The sequence below is a fragment of the Zophobas morio genome, unplaced genomic scaffold (genome assembly GCF_036711695.1).
Source record: "Zophobas morio isolate AGI-343-1 ecotype UQ-CSIRO unplaced genomic scaffold, CSIRO_AGI_Zmor_V1 ptg000020l, whole genome shotgun sequence".
Lineage (NCBI taxonomy): Eukaryota > Metazoa > Arthropoda > Insecta > Coleoptera > Tenebrionidae > Zophobas > Zophobas morio.
The window spans coordinates 1,761,187-1,783,039 of NW_026972125.1; the positions used below are offsets into that span (position 1 = coordinate 1,761,187).

The window sequence follows — 21,853 nt, forward strand, 5'->3', positions numbered from 1 at the left end:
CTCTAAGAAAATCAGGGTGGGTGGGCGGGGCTAGTACTTGCCAAGGTAAGACTGATTTTGGCAGATGACTTAACAATTAAATTAAATTAATTAAAATCGTGAAAAAATTTATATATATTTTCGGTTTTTGCAATTATCGGATTCTTTGAGTTTTTTGAGTTTCTTGGACTTTTTAGAATTCTTAAATTCTTTGTCTTTTTAGGTTTTTAAAATTTTTTTTTGTTAATTTCGATTTTTCTGTGTTAATAGATTTCCAGAATTTCTTGGGTGTCTTGCGTTTCTTGAATTTTTGGGATATTTTCCATTTTTGGTTTTTTTAGATTCCCAGATCTTTTTTTTAATTTTTGGATTTTTTAGGGTTTTTTTGATATTTTCGAAGTTTTGGATTAATGGATTTCCAGAATTTCTTGTGTTTTCACTTTCTTGGATTTTTTTTTGTTTATTGGATATTTTCAATTTTTGGAATTATTGGAACTCATAAATGTTTTTGTGTTTCGCGGGTTCCTGGAATTTTTAAAATTTGAAAACTTTCGATTTTTGGATTTAAAGAATTTATTGTATTTCTTAGTTTTTAAAATGTTTGGATATTTTTGGATATTTTCGATTTTTGGAATTATTGGATCTCTTGAGTTTTTTTTGAGTTTCTCAGATTTCTTGAATTTTTTAGTTTTTTTTTGGATTGTCATGTTTTTAAATTTTTTGCAAATTTTAGATTTTTGGATTTCCCGAGTTTCTTGGGTTTTTTGAATTTTCGGATTGCTTGGATTCTTTTTGGAAGTTTAGGACTTTCTGACTTTTTTAAATTCCTTTGGGCTTTTTGGATATTTTCGACTTTTGCAAAGTCTTCTAAGAAAATAAGGGAGGGTGGGCGGGGGGCTAGTACTTGCCAAGATAAGACTGATTTTGGCGATGACTTATTCTCTTAAAAAAATAAAGGCATACAATTTTTTCTTCTGCAACTTTTCGATTTGTAACATTTTGATTTTGCCATTTCCGATTTTTCAATTTTGAATCGAAAAATTAAAAATCGTGAAAAAAATTATATTGTTTAGAATTCTTAAATTCTTTGATTTTTTTAGTTTTTTAATTTTTTTTTTGATAATTTCGATTTTTCTGTGTTAATAGATTTCCAAAATTTCTTGGATTTTTGGGATATTTTCCACTTTTGGTTTTTTTGGATTCCCCGCATTTTTTTTTTAATTTTTGGATTTTATAAGGTTTTTTGGATACTTTCAAAGTTTTGGATTAATGGATTTCCAGAATTCCTTGTGTTTTCAATTTCTTGGATTTTTTTTTGTTTTTTGAATATCTTCAATTTTTGGAATTATTGGATTTCTTGAGCGTTTTTGAGCTTCGTGGGTTTCTTGGAATTTTTAAAATTTGAAAACTTTCGATTTTTGGATTTAAAGAATTTCTTGGATTTCTTAAATTTTTTGGGTTTTTAAAATGTTTGGATTTTTTTTTTATTTTCGATTTTTGGAATTATTGGATCTCTTGAGCTTTTTTGAGTTTCTCACATTTCTTCAATTTTTTAGTTTTTTTTGGGCGTTTGCCTTTTATTTTCTTAGAGAGTAGATCATTTGCCAAAATCAGTTTTATCGTAGCGAGTACCACTACATTTTTCAGTTTTGCGATTTTCCAACTTTCGAATTTTTCAATTTCTCGCTTTTTAAATTTTCGGTATTTTGGTCTGACTTTCGTTTTTGATTTCTCTGCGCAACTGAAAAAAACTTTCGATTTTTTAAATTTACACTTGTGGCAGTTTGCCGATTTCTCGATTATTTGATTTTTTTAAATATCGAGAAAATAGTAGAAGAATAAGTCATCTGCCAAAATCAGTCTCATCTTGGCAAGTCCTAGCCCCGCCCACCCACCCTTTATTTTCCTAGAAAAGTGGGTCATCTGCCAAAAACAGTCGTACCTTGACAAGTACTAGCCCCGCCCACCCACCCTTACTTTCTTAGAGGATCTGTCATTTGCAAAAATCAGTCTCATACTTAACAAGATAAGACTGATTTTGGCAGATGACCTACTCTTCTAAGAAAATAAAGGGTGGGTGGGCGGTGCTAGTACTTTTTCTTAGAAGAGTAGGTCATTTGTCAAAATGAACCCCATTTTCTTGAAAAAATTTGTTTACTTGTATTTTTTGTCGGTTTTTCCGAATTTAAGGCAAAAAAAAGTTAAAATTAGCTGCACCTCCTAATTTTTAATATCTGATTATTTATGTTCAACAATAAGAACTGAATTATTGTTGGCTGCCAGTAGAATCCAGTAAAACAAGGAATAATTAGGCCCGCCCACCCACCCCTGCCCTCTTGTGGCGATTTTTGCTTCCAGAGTCTAAAAACTAAGGATGTATTGTGATAGGGAATGCCCACTTTCATGTTTTCTGGAATCTTCTTGCCCCTAGAGTGTGAAACAATAGGCCTCCCGTTTTCGTCTGTCTGTCTATTGTCTGTCGTCTGTGGTGATTTATATTATTGAAATTTTCCATGCAATGAAGCCGAAAATCAGTTCTACAAATCGAAATTCACAAAACGATGTCTTAGATAATTTTCCAAAGGTGCTCAAAAAATGGTCAAAAAATTCAACCAAAAACCTGCAAAATCAAAAATTAAAAAATCTCAGAAAAGGGAAAAACAAAAAATCGATTAATCGAGAAATTGAAAAGTCCAAATACGCCAAAACCAAAAAATTGAAAAATTAAAAATGAAAAATTTAAAATAAAAAAAAAATAAAATGGAAAAATCCAGAAATTGAACAATAAAAAAATCAAAACAACCAAATGTAGATAAATCGAGAAATCGAAACATGAAGAAAACGAAAAATTGAAAAATTCAAAAATCTGAACTTTCAAAATCGAAAAATTGAAAGACCGAAAAATTGAAAAATTGAAAAATCGAAAAATTGAAAGATCGAAAAATAAAAAAACGACAAATGGAAAATCTAACACTTTAAAAATCGAACAATTGGAAACGCTGAAAAATTGAGAAATCCGAAAATGCCAAAATCGAAAAATTGAAAAGTTTAAAAATTGAAAAATTATAATTAAAAAAAAAATGAAAAGGCCAAAAATTAAACAAACAAAAATTGAAACATCGAAATCTCGATAAATTGAGAAATGGATAAACTGGAAAACCCAAAAATATAAAAATCGAAAAATCAAAAATTTTAAAAATCGAAAAACTGAAGCATCTAAACTGATAAGTCGAAAAAACGAGATACTAAGAAATCGGAACATCAAAACACTAAAAAATTGAAAATTCCAAAATTTGGAAAATAGAACACCGAAGAACTGAAAAATTGAAAAATCGAGAATTAAAAAAATCAAAAATTTGAAAAACTGAAAAATTAAAACATTGAAAAATTGAAAAATCTAAGATTTAAAAACCGAAAAACTGAAAAAGTAAAAAATAGAGAAATTAAAAAATCACAAAACTGAAGTATCGCGAAACTGTAAAATGGAAGAAAAATTAAATCGAAAAATTGAAAAATCCCAATAAAAATAGAAAAATCGTTAAAAGGAAAAGTCGAAAATCGAATATTTAAAAAATCGAAAAATTGAAAAATCAAAATTAAGCCGAAAATCACTTCTACAAATCGAAATACACAAAACAATCTCTTTATATAATTTTCCAAAGGTGCTCAAAAAACGGTCAAAAAATTCCAACGAATCGAAAAATTGAGATTTTCGAAAAATTGACAAAAACTTCTCAAAAAATTCTGGCAAATACATTTCGACGAACTAATTTAAAAAATATAATGTTTTAGATAGAAAATCAAGATTTTCGAAAAATTCGGTTTGAAAATGAGTGTTTTTAAATATTTTGAAAATCCTCATTTTCTATGTTTTCGATGCTGGAAAAACTGTTGAAATTTTCGAAGTAATGAAGCCGAAAATCACTTCGACAATTCGAAATACAGAAAACAATGTCTAGATAATTTTCGAAAAGTGCTCAAAAAACGGTCAAAAAACTCCAACGAATCGAAAAATTGGGATTTTTGAAAAGTTGACTAAAAATTTTCAAACAATTCTGCCAACTACATTTCGACGAACTAATCCAAAAAATATAACGTGTTGATGGTAGCAAACTAAGATTTTCGAAAAATACGGTTTGAAAGTGGGTTTTTAAAAATATTTTGAAAATCTTCATTTTCCATTTTATCGATTCTGGAAAAACTGTTGAAACTTTCGAAACAATGAACCCGAAAATCACTTTTAGAAATCGAAGTACAGAAACAATATCTTTAGATAATTTTCGAAAGGTGCTCAAAAAATGGTCAAAAAACTCCAATTGAGATTTTTGAAAAGTTGACTAAAAATTCTCAAAAAATTATAGCAAGTATATTTCGACGAACTAATTCGAAAATACAACGTCTTGATCGTAGAAGATCAAGATTTTCGAAAAATTCGGTTTGAAAATGAATCTTTTAAATATGTATGTAACTTGAAAATCTTCATTCTCCATTTTATCGATTCTATAAAAATTGTTAGAATTTTCTGAGAAATGGAGCCCAAAATGACGCCTGTAAGTAGAAACATACAAGAAAATGTATTTGCGGTATTTTTGAAAGGTGCTCTAAATACGACAAAAAAAATTATTTTGAAAAATTTAAATTTTCAAAAAGTTGTAAAAAATCGTCAATAAATTTTGGGAAATATATTTCGACGAATTAATTAAAAAAATATAACGTGTTGATGGTAGAAAACCAAGATTTTTGAAAAATTCGGTTTGAAAATGAATTTTTTAAGGAATGTTGTAAATCCCCATTTTCCATTTTATCGATTCTGCAAAAATTGTTGAAATTTTCGAAGCAATGAAGCCGAAAATCACTTCTACAAATCCAAATACACAAAATAATGTCTTTAGATCATTTTCGAAAGGTGCTCAAAAAACGGTCAAAAAATTCCAATTGAGATTTTTGAAAAGTTGACTAAAAATTCTCAAAAAATTCTAGCAGGTATATTTCGACGAACTAATTCGAAAAATATAACGTGTTGATGGCAAAAGACCAAGAATTTCGAAAAATTCGATTTGACAAGGAATTTTTTAAATATGTATCTTGAAAATTTTCATTCTCCATTTTATCGATTCTGAAAAAATTGTTAGAATTTTCCGAGAAATGGCGCCCAAAATGACGTCTGTAAGTAGAAATATACAAGAAAATGTATTTGCGTTATATTTGAAAGGTGCTCCAAATACAACAAAAAAATTTATTTGGAAAAATTTAAATTTTCAAAAAATTTAAAAAAATTGTCAAAAAATTTTCGAAATATATTTCGACGAACTAATTAAAAATATATAACGTGTTGATGGTAGAAAACCAAGATTTTCGAAAAATTCGGTTTGAAAATGAAAGTTTTTAAAATTTTTAAAAATCCTCATTTTCCATTTTTTCGACCCTGGAAAAATTGTTTTAACTTTCCGAGAAATGGAGCCGAAAATGACTTCTGTAAGTCGAAATATACAAGAAAATGTTTTACGTAATTTTTTAAAAGTGCTCCAAATAAGCTTAAAAAATTCATTTTGAAAAATTTTGATTTTCGAAAGGTTAGTTAAAAATCCTCAAAAAAATCTGGGAAATACATTTCAACGAGCTGATTCGAAAAACACAATGTGTTGATGATCCCGGAAAAGGATTTTCGAAAAATTCGGTTAGAAAATGATTTTTTTTAGTATTTTCAAAATTCTTGATTTTCGGTGCGACGTGGTCACTGACCACGTTGCTCATTATGGGAATTATTTGTCTCTGTCTGCTTTAAGCGAATTTGCTATAAGTTTATTTCACTCCCACTCATAGAAAATCTTTGCTTACAATACTCTACGTGGGGTCAAGTTTAACCAACGACATGCTAAATCTTTTCCAAGGGTGACTTGACTACAACCGATGTAACTACTTTTTACATAAATTGGGAGGCCGTTATAACTTCCGACATAACCTAAAAATACCCAAAAATAATTTTACGAACACAGTAGACCACGTAAAAACGTCTAAAAAACCGCATATCCCACGTCCTCTTTAATTTCAACATTTTCAAAAACCTCAACTCGCCAATAATTTATGTCTTTCCACAAAAAAGTAATCGCGAAAAATGAGTCCACCGCGTGCACATGGCGCGATTTCGGCGTGCACTTTCACGGAATTCGGTGAACGTGCAAATACTTTCGAAACCTCACATATTGACGCAGTTTTTTGCCGAATCTGTGACTAAGATAAAACGGTTTCAATTATGAAACGCACACATAAAAATGAATAAATTTCTATAGGCGTAGGCTGAAATTTGGCCCGTTTGATATTCCAGTTTAAGACATTTTAATAAAAGGACAATCAGCCATTGTCACAGCGAGTGAGCCTCCTGCCTACTACTACATGCATTGTTTTTAATTTTCTCGAAACAAAAACAATCAATTGTCGCGGAAAATTGAATCTACTGCTTATCCGAGTCAACAATGGAAAAACAATGCGGCAGTAATTTTTTCTGTATTTTTATTTGAATTGGATTGCGCATTCTGCGCCTTATTAAGAATCATCGTGATGGTTATTAAAACGGAGTCACGGTTTCAAGGTTGGTTTTTGATAATTCTGCAGATCGAGGCGTGAAAATATAATCACAACGAAATTTTATTTCGATATTGGTGTACTTGCGGTTTATGAATCCGCCTTGACTTTTATATCTTTGTCGTTCACCAAATCAATACGACTAGGTAGACGAAAACGGAATCAACTTTTTCCGGAAACAGTTTCCTACTTGTCGCACAAGTCTACATCCCCGATCAATACCGCACCTTCCACACCCCTCCGCCAGATGGCGCCCTTCGTTACAGTGCCCTGTATATGCCGCTAAATCGATACCCCTCTCGATCGACCCCCAAGAAAAAACCGCCGCCGAAAACAATGGCAAGTGCGATCCTCTTCGATTCCCATTGTGCAAAGCGGACACGTACCTCCTTTCTACTATTACACAAAAGAAGAATAAACAATGGCGATTTCTTTACGTGAACCCAGCGCGATTCGCCTTCTCTGAGGAAAAAGTCTAGCGCTTTTCGGAATTTTTACCTGCAGTTCGGTCTGGGAAACGTCGATTTCTCCTTTGTAGACGAATTCTATGATGAATTTCAGGTCGGCGTAGCAGACGTCTTGCGGCATGATGATGGTGGGGTGCTTGCAGGGGTTCTCGAGGAGCAGTTTCTGGAAGTAGGACGAGCATGCCGATAGAACCACCTGGAAGGAAGAGAGGATGTTGAAAAAATTCCAGGGTTGGGTTTGTTTAGTTAAGGCATCTGGCGAGGCGGGCCTGGGTCACATGCGGTTTTCGTGGATTGGCAACGACTTATGGGGTCGTTTGGGTATGGCCAGAAAATATTTAGTGAAGTAATTTAAGCAAAGAAAAAAATGTATGTATTGCGCTTCATAATGATGAGTACAGAGCGGACAAATAAATGCTTCAGAAAATATATATCTAAATTATCTATATTTGTGTATGTTTTACTTTGTTAGTGGCAAAAAATCGAAACTACCTCTTTTCCTAAATTACTCATAAATACAAAGTTATTACTTAACTAAGTACATGTCGACTGAGCATACAGTATTTCAAACCTGATAAAATATTTTAAATATTTCTAATCCATTCGTAACTAGACATTTAGGAAGGTGGCAGTAAATTGTGAAAAAACCCCAAAGTGAAAACAACTTTAGGAGAACCGGAAGTGATTTTTTAAAATTTATATTGTATATTTTTTAATACAACTGTTTTAACGTGCTTCAGTTTTGAATGAAAAAAAATATATATATTTTTTGGTAACATCGCAAGTTCTGACTGTTACAACACAGATTTAAGTATGAGAAAATCTGAAAAATTGAAAAATTTTACAACGGAAAAATTTAAAAATCAAAAATTTAACAAATCGAAAAATTGACAAATAGAAATATAGAAAAACTCAAAAATCGATAAATCCGAAAATCTAAGATTTAAAAATTGCCAAATTCCGATACCGAAAAATTCAAGAATCGAGAAAACGAAACATCAAAAACTGAAAAAACCGAGAAATCTAAACTTAAAAAACCAAAAAAAAAAAAAAAAAAATGAAAGATGAAAAGAAAAATAATCGAGAAATTTAAAGTTCAGAATCGAGAAATGAAGAATCGAAATATTGAAAAATCGATAAATCAAAAACCAATGTTTGAGTTTTGGGATTTCTCAATATTTCGATTCTTCAATTTCTCAATTCTTTTCTTGTTCAATTTTTCGATATTTTCATTTTTCAACTTTTTAAAATTTTAGGTTTTTCGATTTCCCGATTTTTCAATGTTTTAGTTCGTTGATATTTCTACTTTCAAATTCTTCAAGTTTTTAATTTTCACTTTTTTAGTTTTTTGATGTTCAGATTTCTCTCCAGATTTTTCGACTTTTATGTTTTAGATTTTTCAGTTTTTCGAGTTTTAAAATTCATGATTTTTCGATTTTTCAATTTTTGGATCTTCCAAATTCTGTTTTTTTTTTCTCTTTTGATGCTTCGATTACACGGTTTTTCGATTTTTCGGGTTTTCGATTTCCCCAGTTTTCAGTGTTTCCATTTTTCAGTTTTTCGACTTTCCGATTTTTCAATTTCTTGATTATTGATTTTCGGATTTTTCAACTTTTCCATATTTCGACTTTTGGATTGTTCGGCTTCGATTTTTCAAATTCTGGATTCTCCACTTTTTCCATTTATCGATTTTTATTTTAATTTTTTATTTCTTGGTTTTTTGACGTTATTTCCATTGTTTTAATTTTTTTTAAATAATAAGTATTTCGAGTCTTCAATTTTTCGATTTCTCAATTTCTCGATTACTGGATTTTTTATTTATCAGTTTTTCATTTTTGAGTTTTCGATTCCACGAATTTCAATTTTTTTTATATATTCGATTTTTCAATTTTTAATAATTTAGTTTTGGCATTTTTCAATTTTTGGATCTTCCGAATTCTGTTTTTTTTTTCTCTTTTGATGTTTCGATTACACGGTTTTTCGAGATCCCCAGTTTTCAGTGTTTCCATTTTTCAGTTTTTCGACTTTCCGATTTTCCAATTTCTTGATTTTTGATTTTCGCATTTTTCAACTTTTCCATATTTCGACTTTTGGATTGTTCGGCTTCGATTTTTCAAATTCTGGATTCTCCACTTTTTCCATTTATCGATTTTTATTTTGATTTTTAATTTCTTGATTTTTTGACGTTATTTCCATTGTTTTAATTTTTTTTAAATAATAAGTATTTCGAGTCTTCAATTTTTCGATTTCTCAATTTCTCGATTACTGGATTTTTTATTTATCAGTTTTTCATTTTTGAGTTTTCGATTCCACGAATTTCTATTTTTTTATATATTCGATTTTTCAATTTTTAATAATTTAGTTTTGGCATTTTTCAATTTTTGGATCTTCCAAATTCTGTTTTTTTTTTCTCTTTTGATGTTTCGATTACACGGTTTTTCGAGATCCCCAGTTTTCAGTGTTTCCATTTTTCAGTTTTTCGACTTTCCGATTTTCCAATTTCTTGATTTTTGATTTTCGGATTTTTCAACTTTTCCATATTTCGACTTTTGGATTGTTCGGCTTCGATTTTTCAAATTCTGGATTCTCCACTTTTTCCATTTATCGATTTTTATTTTGATTTTTAATTTCTTGATTTTTTGACGTTATTTCCATTGTTTTAATTTTTTTTAAATAATAAGTATTTCGAGTCTTCAATTTTTCGATTTCTCAATTTCTCGATTACTGGATTTTTTATTTATCAGTTTTTCATTTTTGAGTTTTCGATTCCACGAATTTCAATTTTTTTTATATATTCGATTTTTCAATTTTTAATAATTTAGTTTTGGCATTTTTCAATTTTTGGATCTTCCAAATTCTGTTTTTTTTTTCTCTTTTGATGTTTCGATTACACGGTTTTTCGAGATCCCCAGTTTTCAGTGTTTCCATTTTTCAGTTTTTCGACTTTCCGATTTTCCAATTTCTTGATTTTTGATTTTCGCATTTTTCAACTTTTCCATATTTCGACTTTTGGATTGTTCGGCTTCGATTTTTCAAATTCTGGATTCTCCACTTTTTCCATTTATCGATTTTTATTTTGATTTTTAATTTCTTGATTTTTTGACGTTATTTCCATTGTTTTAATTTTTTTTAAATAATAAGTATTTCGAGTCTTCAATTTTTCGATTTCTCAATTTCTCGATTACTGGATTTTTTATTTATCAGTTTTTCATTTTTGAGTTTTCGATTCCACGAATTTCTATTTTTTTATATATTCGATTTTTCAATTTTTAATAATTTAGTTTTGGCATTTTTCAATTTTTGGATCTTCCAAATTTTGTTTTTTTTTGTCTTTTGATGCTTCGATTACACGGTTTTTCGATTTTTCGGCTTTTCGATTTCCCCAGTTTTCAGTGTTTCCATTTTTCAGTTTTTCGACTTTCCGATTTTTCAATTTCTTGATTTTTGATTTTCGGATTTTTCAACTTTTCCATATTTCGACTTTTGGATTGTTCGGCTTCGATTTTTCAAATTCTGGATTCTCCACTTTTTCCATTTATCGATTTTTATTTTGATTTTTAATTTCTTGATTTTTTGACGTTATTTCCATTGTTTTAATTTTTTTTAAATAATAAGTATTTCGAGTCTTCAATTTTTCGATTTCTCAATTTCTCGAATACTGGATTTTTTATTTATGTATCAGTTTTTCATTTTTGAGTTTTCGATTCCACGAATTTCCATTTTTTTATATATATATTTTTTAATAATTCAGTTTTGGCATTTTTCAATTTTTCGGTTCTTCAATTTTTATTCCATTTTGGAATTTTTCGGTACTTCTTGTGGAATTTTACAATACTTCGATTCTTCAATTTGTCGATTTTCAACTTTTCAATTTCTCGAGTTTTTATTTTTTTATTTTTCGGGTTTCAAATTTTTCGACTCTTGATTTTCCCAAAATTATTAATTTTTCAATTTTTTAAATCTTTGATTTTTGGATTTCTCAATTTTTCGATTTTTGATTGTTCAGGTTTTTCATAAATTCATAAATTTTTCGGTTTTTTAAATATTCGATTATGAAATCGAAAAGTCGAAAAATCGAATATTTAAAAAATTAAAAATAAAAAAAATGGAAAAAGCCAGAAATGAACATTAAAACAAATCTAAACATCCAAATGTCGATAAACCGAGAAATGTGAACATCAAGAAATAGAAAAATTCAACAACTCAAAAATCTAAACTTTCAAAATCGAAAAATTGAGAAATCGAAGCATCAAAATATAAGAAATCGAAAAATCCAAAAATTGAGAAATCGAATTACGCCAATGTCGAAAAATTAAAAAGTTATAGTAAAAAAAAAAAAAATGAAAAATCCACAAATTAAACAAACAAAAAGTTGAAACATTGAAATATCGATAAATCGAGAAATGGAAAAACTGGAAAATCCAAAAACTAAAAAATCGAAAAATTAAAAATTTTAAAAATCGATGAACGGAAAAATCTAAAACAGAAAGGTGGAAAAAAACGAGAAATAGAGAAATCGGAACATCAAAAAACTAGAAAATTGGAAATTACGACATTCGAAAAGTTGAAAAATAGAAACACCGAAGAATTGAAAAATTGAGAAATAAAAAAAAACTAAAATTTTAAAAACTGACAAATTTAAATACCGAAAACTTGAAAAATTGTGAAATTGAAACATAAAAAGACGAAATACTGACAAATCTAAAGTTTAAAAACCGATATATTGAAAAAGAAAAAAAATGAGAAATTGAAGAATTGAAACATTGAAAAATTCCAAAACTAAAGTATCGAAAAATTGCAAAATTGAAGAAAAATAGAAAAATTCAAAAACTGAAAAAATTGTGAAATCGAAAAGTCCAAAAATCGAAGTCGAAAAATTGATTAATCAAAAACCTGAAAAATCGAGAATTGGGAAAATCAAAAAATCGATTAATCGAGAAATTGAAGAGTCTAAATACGCCAAACCCGGAAAATCGAAAAACTAAAAAATGAGAAATTAAAAAAAAAATGGAAAAATCAGACATTGAACAAAAAAATCGAAACATCAAGAAATCGAAAAATTGAAAAATTCAAATCTGAACTTTCAAAATCCAAAAATGGAAAATCGAAAAATAAAAAAACGAGAAATCGAAAATCTAACATTTAAAAAACACCGAAAAATGGGAAAATCGAAAAGCCGAAAAATCGAAAAATCGAGAAATCTAAGCATCAAAAGATGAGAAATCGAAATCGAAAAACTGAGAAATCCAAATAGGCCATAAAGTCGAAAAATCGAAAAGTTAAATATTGAAAAATTATAATAAAAAAAATGAAAAATCCAGAAATTAAACAAACAAAGAATTGAAATATCGAAATCTCGATAAATCGAGAAATGGAAAAACTGGAAAACCCAAAAATTTTAAAAATCGAAAAATCAAAAATTTTAAAAATCAATAAACTGAAATAGAAATGAAAAAAAAGAGAAATGAAGAAATTGAAACATTAAAAAACAAAAAAAAAACAGAAATTACGAAATTGCGAGAACTGAAAAATTTAAATATAGCGAAATCGAAAAGCAAAACTCACAAATTTAAAATTTAAAAAACGCAAAATTGAAAAAGAAAAAAATCGATAAATTCAAAAATTGTGTAATCGAAAAGTCCTAAAATCGAAATCGAAAAATCGATAAATCAAAAACCTGCGAAATCAGAAATTACAAAATCGAGAAATTGAAAAACTAAGAGATGAAAATTTTAAAATTAAAAAAAGTGGAAAATTCAGAAATTGAACATTTAAAAAAAATCGAAACATCAAGAAATCGAAAAACTGAAAAATTCAAAATTTGAACTTTCAAAATCGAAAACTTGGAAACACTGCATAATGGGAAAATCGAATAGTCAAAAAATCAAAAAACCAAGAAATTGAGGCATCAAAAGAAGACAATCCGAAAAATCCAAAAATTGAGAAATCCAAATATGCCAACGTTGAAAAATTAAAAAGTTAAAAATTGAAACTTCGAAATCTCGATAAATCGAGAAATGGAAAAACTGGAAAACCCAAAAATTGGAAAATCGAAAAATCAAACATTCTAAAAATCGAAAAACTGGAAAATCTAAAACACATAAGTGGAAAAAACGAGAAATAGGGAAATCGGAACATCAAAAAACTAAAAAATTGGAAATTACGAAATTCGAAATGTTGAAAAATAAAAACATCGATGAATGGAAAAATTGAAAATTTGAGAAATCAAAAAACCTAAAGTAATAAAAACTGAGAAATCTGAATATCAGAAAATTGAAAAATCCAGAAATCCAAACATCAAAACATCGAAAAAATTGAAGAATCGAAATATTGAAAAATCCCAAAACTGAAGTATCGAAAAATTGCAAATTGAAGAAAAATTGAAGAATTTAAAAACTGAAACATTGAAAAATCCAAAAATCGTGGTCGAAAAATCGAAAAATTGATAAATCAAAAATCTACAAAATCAAAAATTGAAAAATCGAGAACTGGGAAAAACATAAAAAACCGAAATCGAAAAACTAAAAAATGATAAATTGAAAATAAAAAAAATGGAAAAATCCAAATGTCGATAAATCGAACAATTCAAAAATTCAAAAATCTGAACTCTCAAGATCCAAAAATTGAAAAATTCGAAACACTGAAAAGTGAGAAAATCGAAAAGCCGAGAAATGGAAGCATCAAAAGATCAGAAATCGAACAGTCGAAAAATTGAAAAATCCAAACACCCCAAAGTCGAAAATTGAAAAGTTAAAAATTAAAAAAAATGAAAAATTAGGAGTCAGTAATTGAAAGATGGAAAAATCCAAAAATTTAAAAACTGAACAATTGAAGAGTCAAAATACGCCAAAACCGGAAAATCGAAATGTTAAAAATTGAAAAATTGCGTATCAAAAAAGGAAAATTCCAGAAATTTAACAATAAAAAATTTAAACATCGAAATGTCGATAAAACGAAACATCAAAAAATCTAAAAATTGAAAAATCTAAAATTATAAAAATAAAAAAAAAATCGCGAAATAGAAAAATCAAAAACCCGAAACATCCAGAAATGGGAAATCTAAAAAACTGAATAATCGAGAAATTGAGAAATCGAAAAATTTTTAAATAAAAAAATTGAACAGTCGCAAAATTGAAAAATCGTAAAACAACGCGTAAAACTGAAACATGGAAAAATCAAAAAATCGAGAAATTGAACAATCGAAAAGTTGAAGAATAAAAAAACTGAAAACCTCAAAATTGAAATACCAAAAATCGAGAAATCGAACCGAAAAACATTTTTCCGAAAATCTCGATGTCGAGGACAAAAGTTCAACTCGGATTCATAAACCACAAGTTCAAGACTATGTTAGTTTGTCAGGATTTCAAAGCATTCGATTTTGTAGTTTTAGCGTTATATTGCATAATGTTACACAATTTTGATTTTTTTCTCAAAAATTTGGATGTCTAGGAGGAAAACTCAACATGGATTCATACAGGAGTATCATATTTTATAAAATTAAGAAAAATTATTATTGTAAATTTATGATACCCCTAATACACATACAAAATTTAACAACAAGAAAGAGGTAATTAATAAAAATACTGGTTAGGAGCTCCTAGAAAACATCAGTTTAATTTTAAGTGGCGAATCACTAGATTTTATTGTAGAAATACCTAATTAAAAAATGTTATTGACAGATCCAAGACAGAATTTTACAAAGGAAAATTTGGAAAAACAAAAAAAATTGTGCCAATATCGAACAAATTTTGCGCATATTTTGACAATATTTGTGCATATAAATCCGCTCTTTAATAATAGCGTTGTGGTTGGGGCCAGTGGCGGAGACGTTATCAACTCCGGCTAATTGGTAATTAAAGGATAATCTTGTTGCGGTTGGATAATTTTCAGAGACTCAGATAACGCACTTATTTTTTGGCAGATTCCTATGTTTTGCGGATGATACCGCTTTAATAATAAACATAAATAAAAATAACATTCTCTGGACAAAAATAAAATTAGATTAGGAAGTGGCAACCAAAACATTGCACGCTCTGGTAGCTTTCAACTAGGTAATTGCAAAAGACGCAGCAAATTAGTACCGTTTGAAACCGATTACGGAGAACTGAAAACTCAGCGTTGTGCCAAATTTTCACTTTGGATCGTTTTTCCGGGAACCAATTCTCGGTATTATTTTTAAGACCACGAACAAACCCAGCACCAGACGAATGTTTTTCAGTTCGTCAAGGGAAACACGCATCGAATTCCCGCTCCCCAAGCAGCCCTACAGTCGCCCAGACAACTCTTGCTCTCTACTCACCTTGTGGGCTTTTAGCGACAAGTCGTTACACGCTAACGTGACATCTACGAAGGCCTCGTTCTGCAACAGCTGGTGGAAAACGGAAGTCATGTTACTCTGGTAATTGTTCCATCGCAGGCAGTAGTGTTGGCCAGACATAATTTCTGAAACGAAAAAAGCCTAGCAGAAACCGCAAAACGAATCAGAGAAGACTTTTATTTCCAATCAGCGCGCATTCTTTGTTTCTTTTTACATCAAAACCCAAAACCGCCCTCGTCTCCCGCCTCGTCTCCTTCCACGCCGAGCTATTTTTATTTTCTTTCGATCGATTTCGGCCACCAAATGCCAAATCGTCACCAGAAAGCCACGTTAAAATTTGACACTTTCGTAAATTTAGCACAAGAAGTTCACGCACCGAATCAAATTATCTCCATTCGCACAACATTCCTTTTTTGTCTGCTCTTTTTACGCCAAAACCTTGCCCTCTTTCTCCGTGTCCCTCGCCTTCGCCTTATCTCCCGTCCGAGCAGGCTTACTTTTATTTTTCTTTCTATCGATTTTAGTCCTTTTGTTGTCTGTTCCTGGCTGGGTACGAGCTCGTATTGCGTTACTTCGGTGGGTTAACGGTCGCTGCGAGTTTTCAACGGTTTTCTTTTATACCTGGATTCTCATCGGTGCTCGTGCGTTTTTACCCGCGGCGAGGGGCGGCGCGGGGACGGAAGCAGGCGCTGGGAAGAAAAGCGATGGGTCATGGCGGCAATGGAAATGTTTCTGCTACGCTGGTGCCAACAATGGGAGATGATTGAGTATGGGTCTGGGCAAGGATGCGGCGCGGGGCAGCGGCGTGGAAAAGTGGCGGATCGGAGGCGGCGTTTACCAAATTTGTTTTACTCGTTATAAAAAGAAGATCTAAGTGACTAATTTCGGATTTTGATGATTCGTGGCTTTTAGAATGCGAAAATGTTGTGGTTTTTAGTGGAATTACTAAGCAGAACACTCTTAAATTTTAGGTAAACTTTAGAATTATCGTGTAAAATGCTACCCAAAATTTGTTTGATCATCAAAAATCTGCAGAGTTTAGGCCTGAAATGGAAAATATTTCTTCCACGTCTAATGTCATAATCAAATAAATCTAGTTTTTTCAGAAATCTGGCTGCCTAAGGTAAAAAATCAAGGCGGATTCATAAACCACAAGTAGAGGAGTATATTATTTTATAAAATTTAAACAGCAGTTACTATGCATAATTTTGAAAAGGCTAAAAAAAGACGGCAACAAATATTATTTGGTTAGCGTTTTGTCATGTACACGATATTCCTAAAATATGTATAAAAATCCACAACAATCATGCCAGTATTTTCTGAGATTTTCTGCTTAATAAATATCGACATAGACGGCAGGAACAAATGAAAACGCCGAGAAAACATGCAATTTTAAAAACCTTGCGTATAGTCGAGAAAATTTAAAGTGGCAGATGTAACTTTTGAAGCAGCTATAAAATTATCATAAAATCCACTATTTTTATCATACATATTTGCCTTTTATTTCTAAATAGTTTTGACAGTTGTATGATGGGTTTAAAATTTAGGTCGGTCACTTTAAATTTCTTTGACTATAACTCTATGATCATAGGATAACAGAAAAGTCGAAAAGTCGAGATATCGAAAAGCCGAAAATTGGAAAATCGAAAATAGAAAACACCAAAAATCGAGAAATTGAAAAATCGAAGTCGAAATATCCCAAAATCAACATCGAAAAGTAAAAAATTGAAATATTTGAAAATCCAAAAATCTAAAACACCTTAAAATCAAAAGATCGAAAAATCCAACAATCGAAAAGTCAAAAAATCGAGATCTCAAAAATCGAAATACTATTTGAAAACTGAAAAATCAAAAACACCAAAATCGAAAAATTCAAAAATTGAAATATCGAAATGTCAAAAAATCGAGAAATCAAGAATCGAAAAGTTGTAAAATTGAGAAATTAAAAAATCGAAGTCAAAATATTATAAAATCGAGATCTCGAAAGTCGAAAAATTTAAATATGTAATTTGATTTGAATATGGAAAAATCGAAAAAAATTAATTTTAAAATTGAAGCATCCAGAAGTTGGAAAATCGAAAAATTTTTTGAGTTAGTTTGTTATAATAACAGTAAAAACCGTTTTCAGTTTTTTGCAATTTTTTGCAGTTTCTCGAATTTTCAATTATTTGATTTTTCAATGTTTCGATTTTATAATTTTTTGTTTTCATTTTTAATTTTTCCAATTTTTCAGTTCTAAAATTTGTTTTTGTAATTTTTCATTTTTCTTGCTTCTTCAATTTTTAGATTTTGCATTTTTCCCATTAAAATTTCTCCAATTTTTCATTTTTTAGTTTTCGAATTCTAATCTTCCATTTATTTAAATTTTCGCTTTTCCAACTTTTGGCTGTTTCATTTCTTAGCTTTTGCAATTTTTTGATTTGCAATTTCACGAGTTTTCAGTTTTAAATTTTTCATATCTTCAGTTTTTGGATTTGAGATTTTTCGATTTGGTTTTTTATTTTCATTATTTTTTCAATGTTACTGTTTTTCGGCTTAACAATTTTGACGATTCTATGATTTTTCGATTTTATAATTTTTGGGACTTCCAATTTTTCGGTTTTTTTTAATTTTTGAATCAAAGAAATGGGAAAATTGCGAAATCGTTGAATTGAAAAATCAAAAATTAGAAAAACTTGAAAAATTGTTGTCATTTTGACAATTTTTGGAATTGTGGAAGTCTGGATTTTTGAAAAATATGAACTTTATTGTAATTTGTGGCATTATGACATTTCAGGAATTTGTACTCTTTAAAGCTTTTAGAATTTTTTGGTATTGAATTTTGGAATTGTCTGAATTTTTGACATTTTTGGAACTTCCAGATTTTGAGAATTTTAGAATTTGGTTTAAAGTCTTGGATGATTTGAATTTCATAGGATTATTGAGAATTTTTTAGAACTTCAAGCATTTTTACTATTTTGGGGTCCATGAACTCGAATTTCTACTTGGAATAGATTTTTGCAAGTTTTAAGATGTTATAATTTTGGAATTAGGTATTAGAAATTTTGTAATTTTCGGCTTTATGAAGTATTTACAGTTTGTAGAATTTTTAAGTTCTTTAGACTTTTCTATGTAATTATCGAACTTTTGGAATTGTCGAAGAAACGAAAAATTGAAAAATCGAAAATAAAAAAACGAAAAAGCTTAAAATGAAAATTTTGAAACATCTCAAGAAGGAAATCAGAAAATAGCATAATTTAGAAATCCAAAAATTACAAAATTGGAAAATCGAATAAATAAATTAACTCGAGGAATTGATGGAAATTGTACATCGTAGATGTAAAATTTGAAGAATTGAACAAACAAAAAATTTTAAATAGAGAAAATAAACTGAAAAATGAAAAATTGTGATATAAACTCGAAAAAATGAAAATTAAAAAATCGGTTCAAGCACTTGAAAAATTGAAAAACAAAATATTCAAAAATCAAAATAGAAATAGTATAAAATCGCAGGACTGGAAATTAAGGAAATCAAAAAATAGGGTAATTGAGAAATCCAAAAATTACAAAATTGAAAAATTAGTCGAAGAATTGAAAAATCGTACATTGAAAATTTGAAGAATTGAATATAGGAAAAATTTAAAATCGAAAAAAAAAATAACTGAAAAACGAAAAATTGTCATATAAAATCGAGAAAATTAACATTGAAAACTCGGGATAAAAAAACGGAAATCAAGGGCTTGTAAAATTTAAAAAGGAAAAATATGTAATTTGATTTGAATATGGAAAAATCGAAAACACTTTAAAATTAAAATAAATTAGGTCGAAAAATCCAAAATTTGATAAGTTGAAAAATTGAGAATTCGAAAAATTGAAATTGCGAAAAATCGAAATACCGAAAGTCAATCCAGAAATCAAAAATCAAAATGTCGTAAAATTGAAAAGTCGAAATATCAAATTCCCAGATATCGAAAAATCGAGAAATTGAAATATTAGAAAATCGAAATATCGAAAAGTCAAAAAATCTGGAAATTGAAAACTCGAAAGTCGACAAATTGAAGAATCGAAAAATTCAAAATAAAAGTCAAAAAATAAATATTTTATTAGAAATATTTCAAAACTGAAAAATCCAAAACACCAAAAACTGAAAATCCAATTATCGAAAAGTCGAAAAATTGAGAATTCAAAAAATCAGAAAATCGAGAAATTGAAATAACGAAAAATCGAAATGCATTAAAGTCAAAAAATCGAGATCTCAAAAATCGAAAATCGTAAAAATCTATAAATGGAAAAATTGGGGAATTGAGAATTTGTTAAAATAGAAAAGTCCAACATTTCAAAAATCGATATGGAAAAGTCGTAAAATCCAAAAACTGAAATATCGAAATGTCAAAAAATCGTGAAATCAAAAATCGAAAAGTCCTAAAATTGAGAAATGAAAAAATCAAAGAATCGAGAAATTGAAAAATCGAAGTCGAAATATTATAAAATCGAGATCTCGAAAGTCGAAAAATTGAAATATGTAATTTGAATATGGAAAAATCGAAAACATTTTAAAATTAAAATTAAATTAGGTCGAAAAATGCAAAGTTCGATATGTTGAAAAATCGAGAATTCGAAAAATTGAAATTGCGAAAAATCGAAATACCGTAAACTCAATCGAGAAATCAAAAATCAAAATGTCGTAAAATCGAAAAGTCGAAATATCAAATTCCCAGATATCGAAAAATCGAGAAATTGAAATAATAGAAAATCGAAATATCGAAAAGTCAAAAAATCTGGAAATTGAAAACTCGAAAAGTCGACAAATTGAAGAATCGAAAAATTCAAAATAAAAGTCAAAAAATCGGAAAACTGAAATATTTCAAAACTGAAAAATCCAAAACACCAAAAACTGAAAATCCAATTATCGAAAAGTCGAAAAATTGAGAATTCAAAAAATCAGAAAATCGAGAAATTGAAATAACGAAAAATCGAAATGCATAAAAGACAAAAAATCGAGATCTCAAAAATCGAAAATCGTGAAATCTATAAATGGAAAAATTGGGGAATTGAGAATTTGTTAAAATAGAAAAGTCCAACATTTCAAAAATCGATATGGAAAAGTTGTAAAATCCAAAAACTGAAATATCGAAATGTCAAAAAATCGAGAAATCAAAAATCGAAAAGTCGTAAAATTCAGAAATGAAAAAATCAAAGAATCGAGAAATTGAAAAATCGAAGTCGACATATACCAAAACCGAGATATCGAAAAGTAAAAAAATGAAATAATTTGAATATTGAAGAATCGAAAACATCTTAAAATTTAAAGGTCGAAAAATCCAAAATTTGATAAGTCGAAAAATCGAGAATTAGAAAAATTCGAAAGTCGAAAACTCAAATAACGTAAAGTCAATCGAGAAATCAAAAATCGAAATGCAGTAAAATCGACAAATGGAGAAATCGAAGAAACGAGACATTGAAAAATCAAAGTTGAAAAATTGAAAAATCCAAAAAAGGAAAAGTCGAAATAACTTATTCCCAGATATCGAAAAATCAAGAAATTGAACATTTGAAAATTTAAAAATCGAAATATCGAAAAGTTAAAACATCGGGAAATTGAAAACTCAAAAAGTTGAAAAATTGAAGAATCGAAAAATTCAAAAATTGGAAATTCGAAAAATTGAAATATCGAAAAAAGAAGAAAATTGAAAACTCGAAAAGTCGTAAAATTGAAGAATCGAAAAATTCAAAATCAAAGTCAAAAAGTCGAAAACCTGAAATATTTTTTGAAACTTGAAAATAGAAAACACAAAAAACTGAAAAGACGAAATATCTAGAAATCTGAAAGTCGAAATATCGAAAATTCGAAAAATCAAGAAATTGAAATATCTAAAAATTAAAAAATCGAAAATTCGAGAAACTGTGTCGTAAAATTGAGATATCGAAAAAAAAGGGAATTGAAAACTCGACAAATCGTAAAATTGACAAATGGAAAAATCGAGGAATCGAAAAATTGTAAAATCAGTTTCAAAGTCGAAAAATTGAAAATTAAAAAATCCAAAAAAAATGTCGAAAAATTGTAATACTTGAAAATTGGAATTTTCAAATATCAAAAACACCAAAAATCGAAAGATGGAAAAATCCAAAATTCCATAAATCGAGAAAATGAAAACTCGGGGTGTCGAAAAATTGAACCAACGAATCCAAAATCCAAAATTTGAAATAGAGAAAAGTCGAAAACTCGAGAAATCCAAAAATCGAAATATCGAAAAGTCGAAAAATCGAAAAATCCAAAAATCGAAATATCAGAAATCAAAAGTCGTAAGATCGACAAATGGAAAAATTGGAGAATTGGGTAATAGAAAATCGAAAAGTAGAACAATTCAAAAACTAAAATACAGAAAAGTCGGAAAATCGGGAAATTAAAAATCGAAGCAAAAGCTGTAAGATCGAAAAATGGAAAAATTGGAGAATCAAGTCATAGAAAAGTCAAAAAATCGGAAAAACGAAAAAATGAAATAAAGAAGAATCGAAATCGAAAAATCTA

At 28.8% G+C, this 21,853-nt stretch overlaps 1 protein-coding gene across 4 annotated transcripts in view; it reads right to left on the minus strand.

The window, feature by feature from the left end:
* Window positions 1-21,853, minus strand: part of Psq (pipsqueak) — a 79,094-nt gene that overhangs the window by 37,081 nt on the left and 20,160 nt on the right. For 3 of the 4 annotated variants that reach the window (XM_064059067.1, XM_064059068.1, XM_064059066.1), the window contains exons 2-3: window positions 15,328-15,470; window positions 7,060-7,224 (exon numbers count right to left, since the gene is read on the minus strand). In XM_064059067.1, coding sequence (XP_063915137.1) covers window positions 7,060-7,224; window positions 15,328-15,465 — 303 coding nt within the window. In that variant the 5' untranslated portion in view covers window positions 15,466-15,470. The remainder of the gene's footprint in view (window positions 1-7,059; window positions 7,225-15,327; window positions 15,471-21,853) is intronic. The other variant, XM_064059069.1, reaches the window with a different exon arrangement.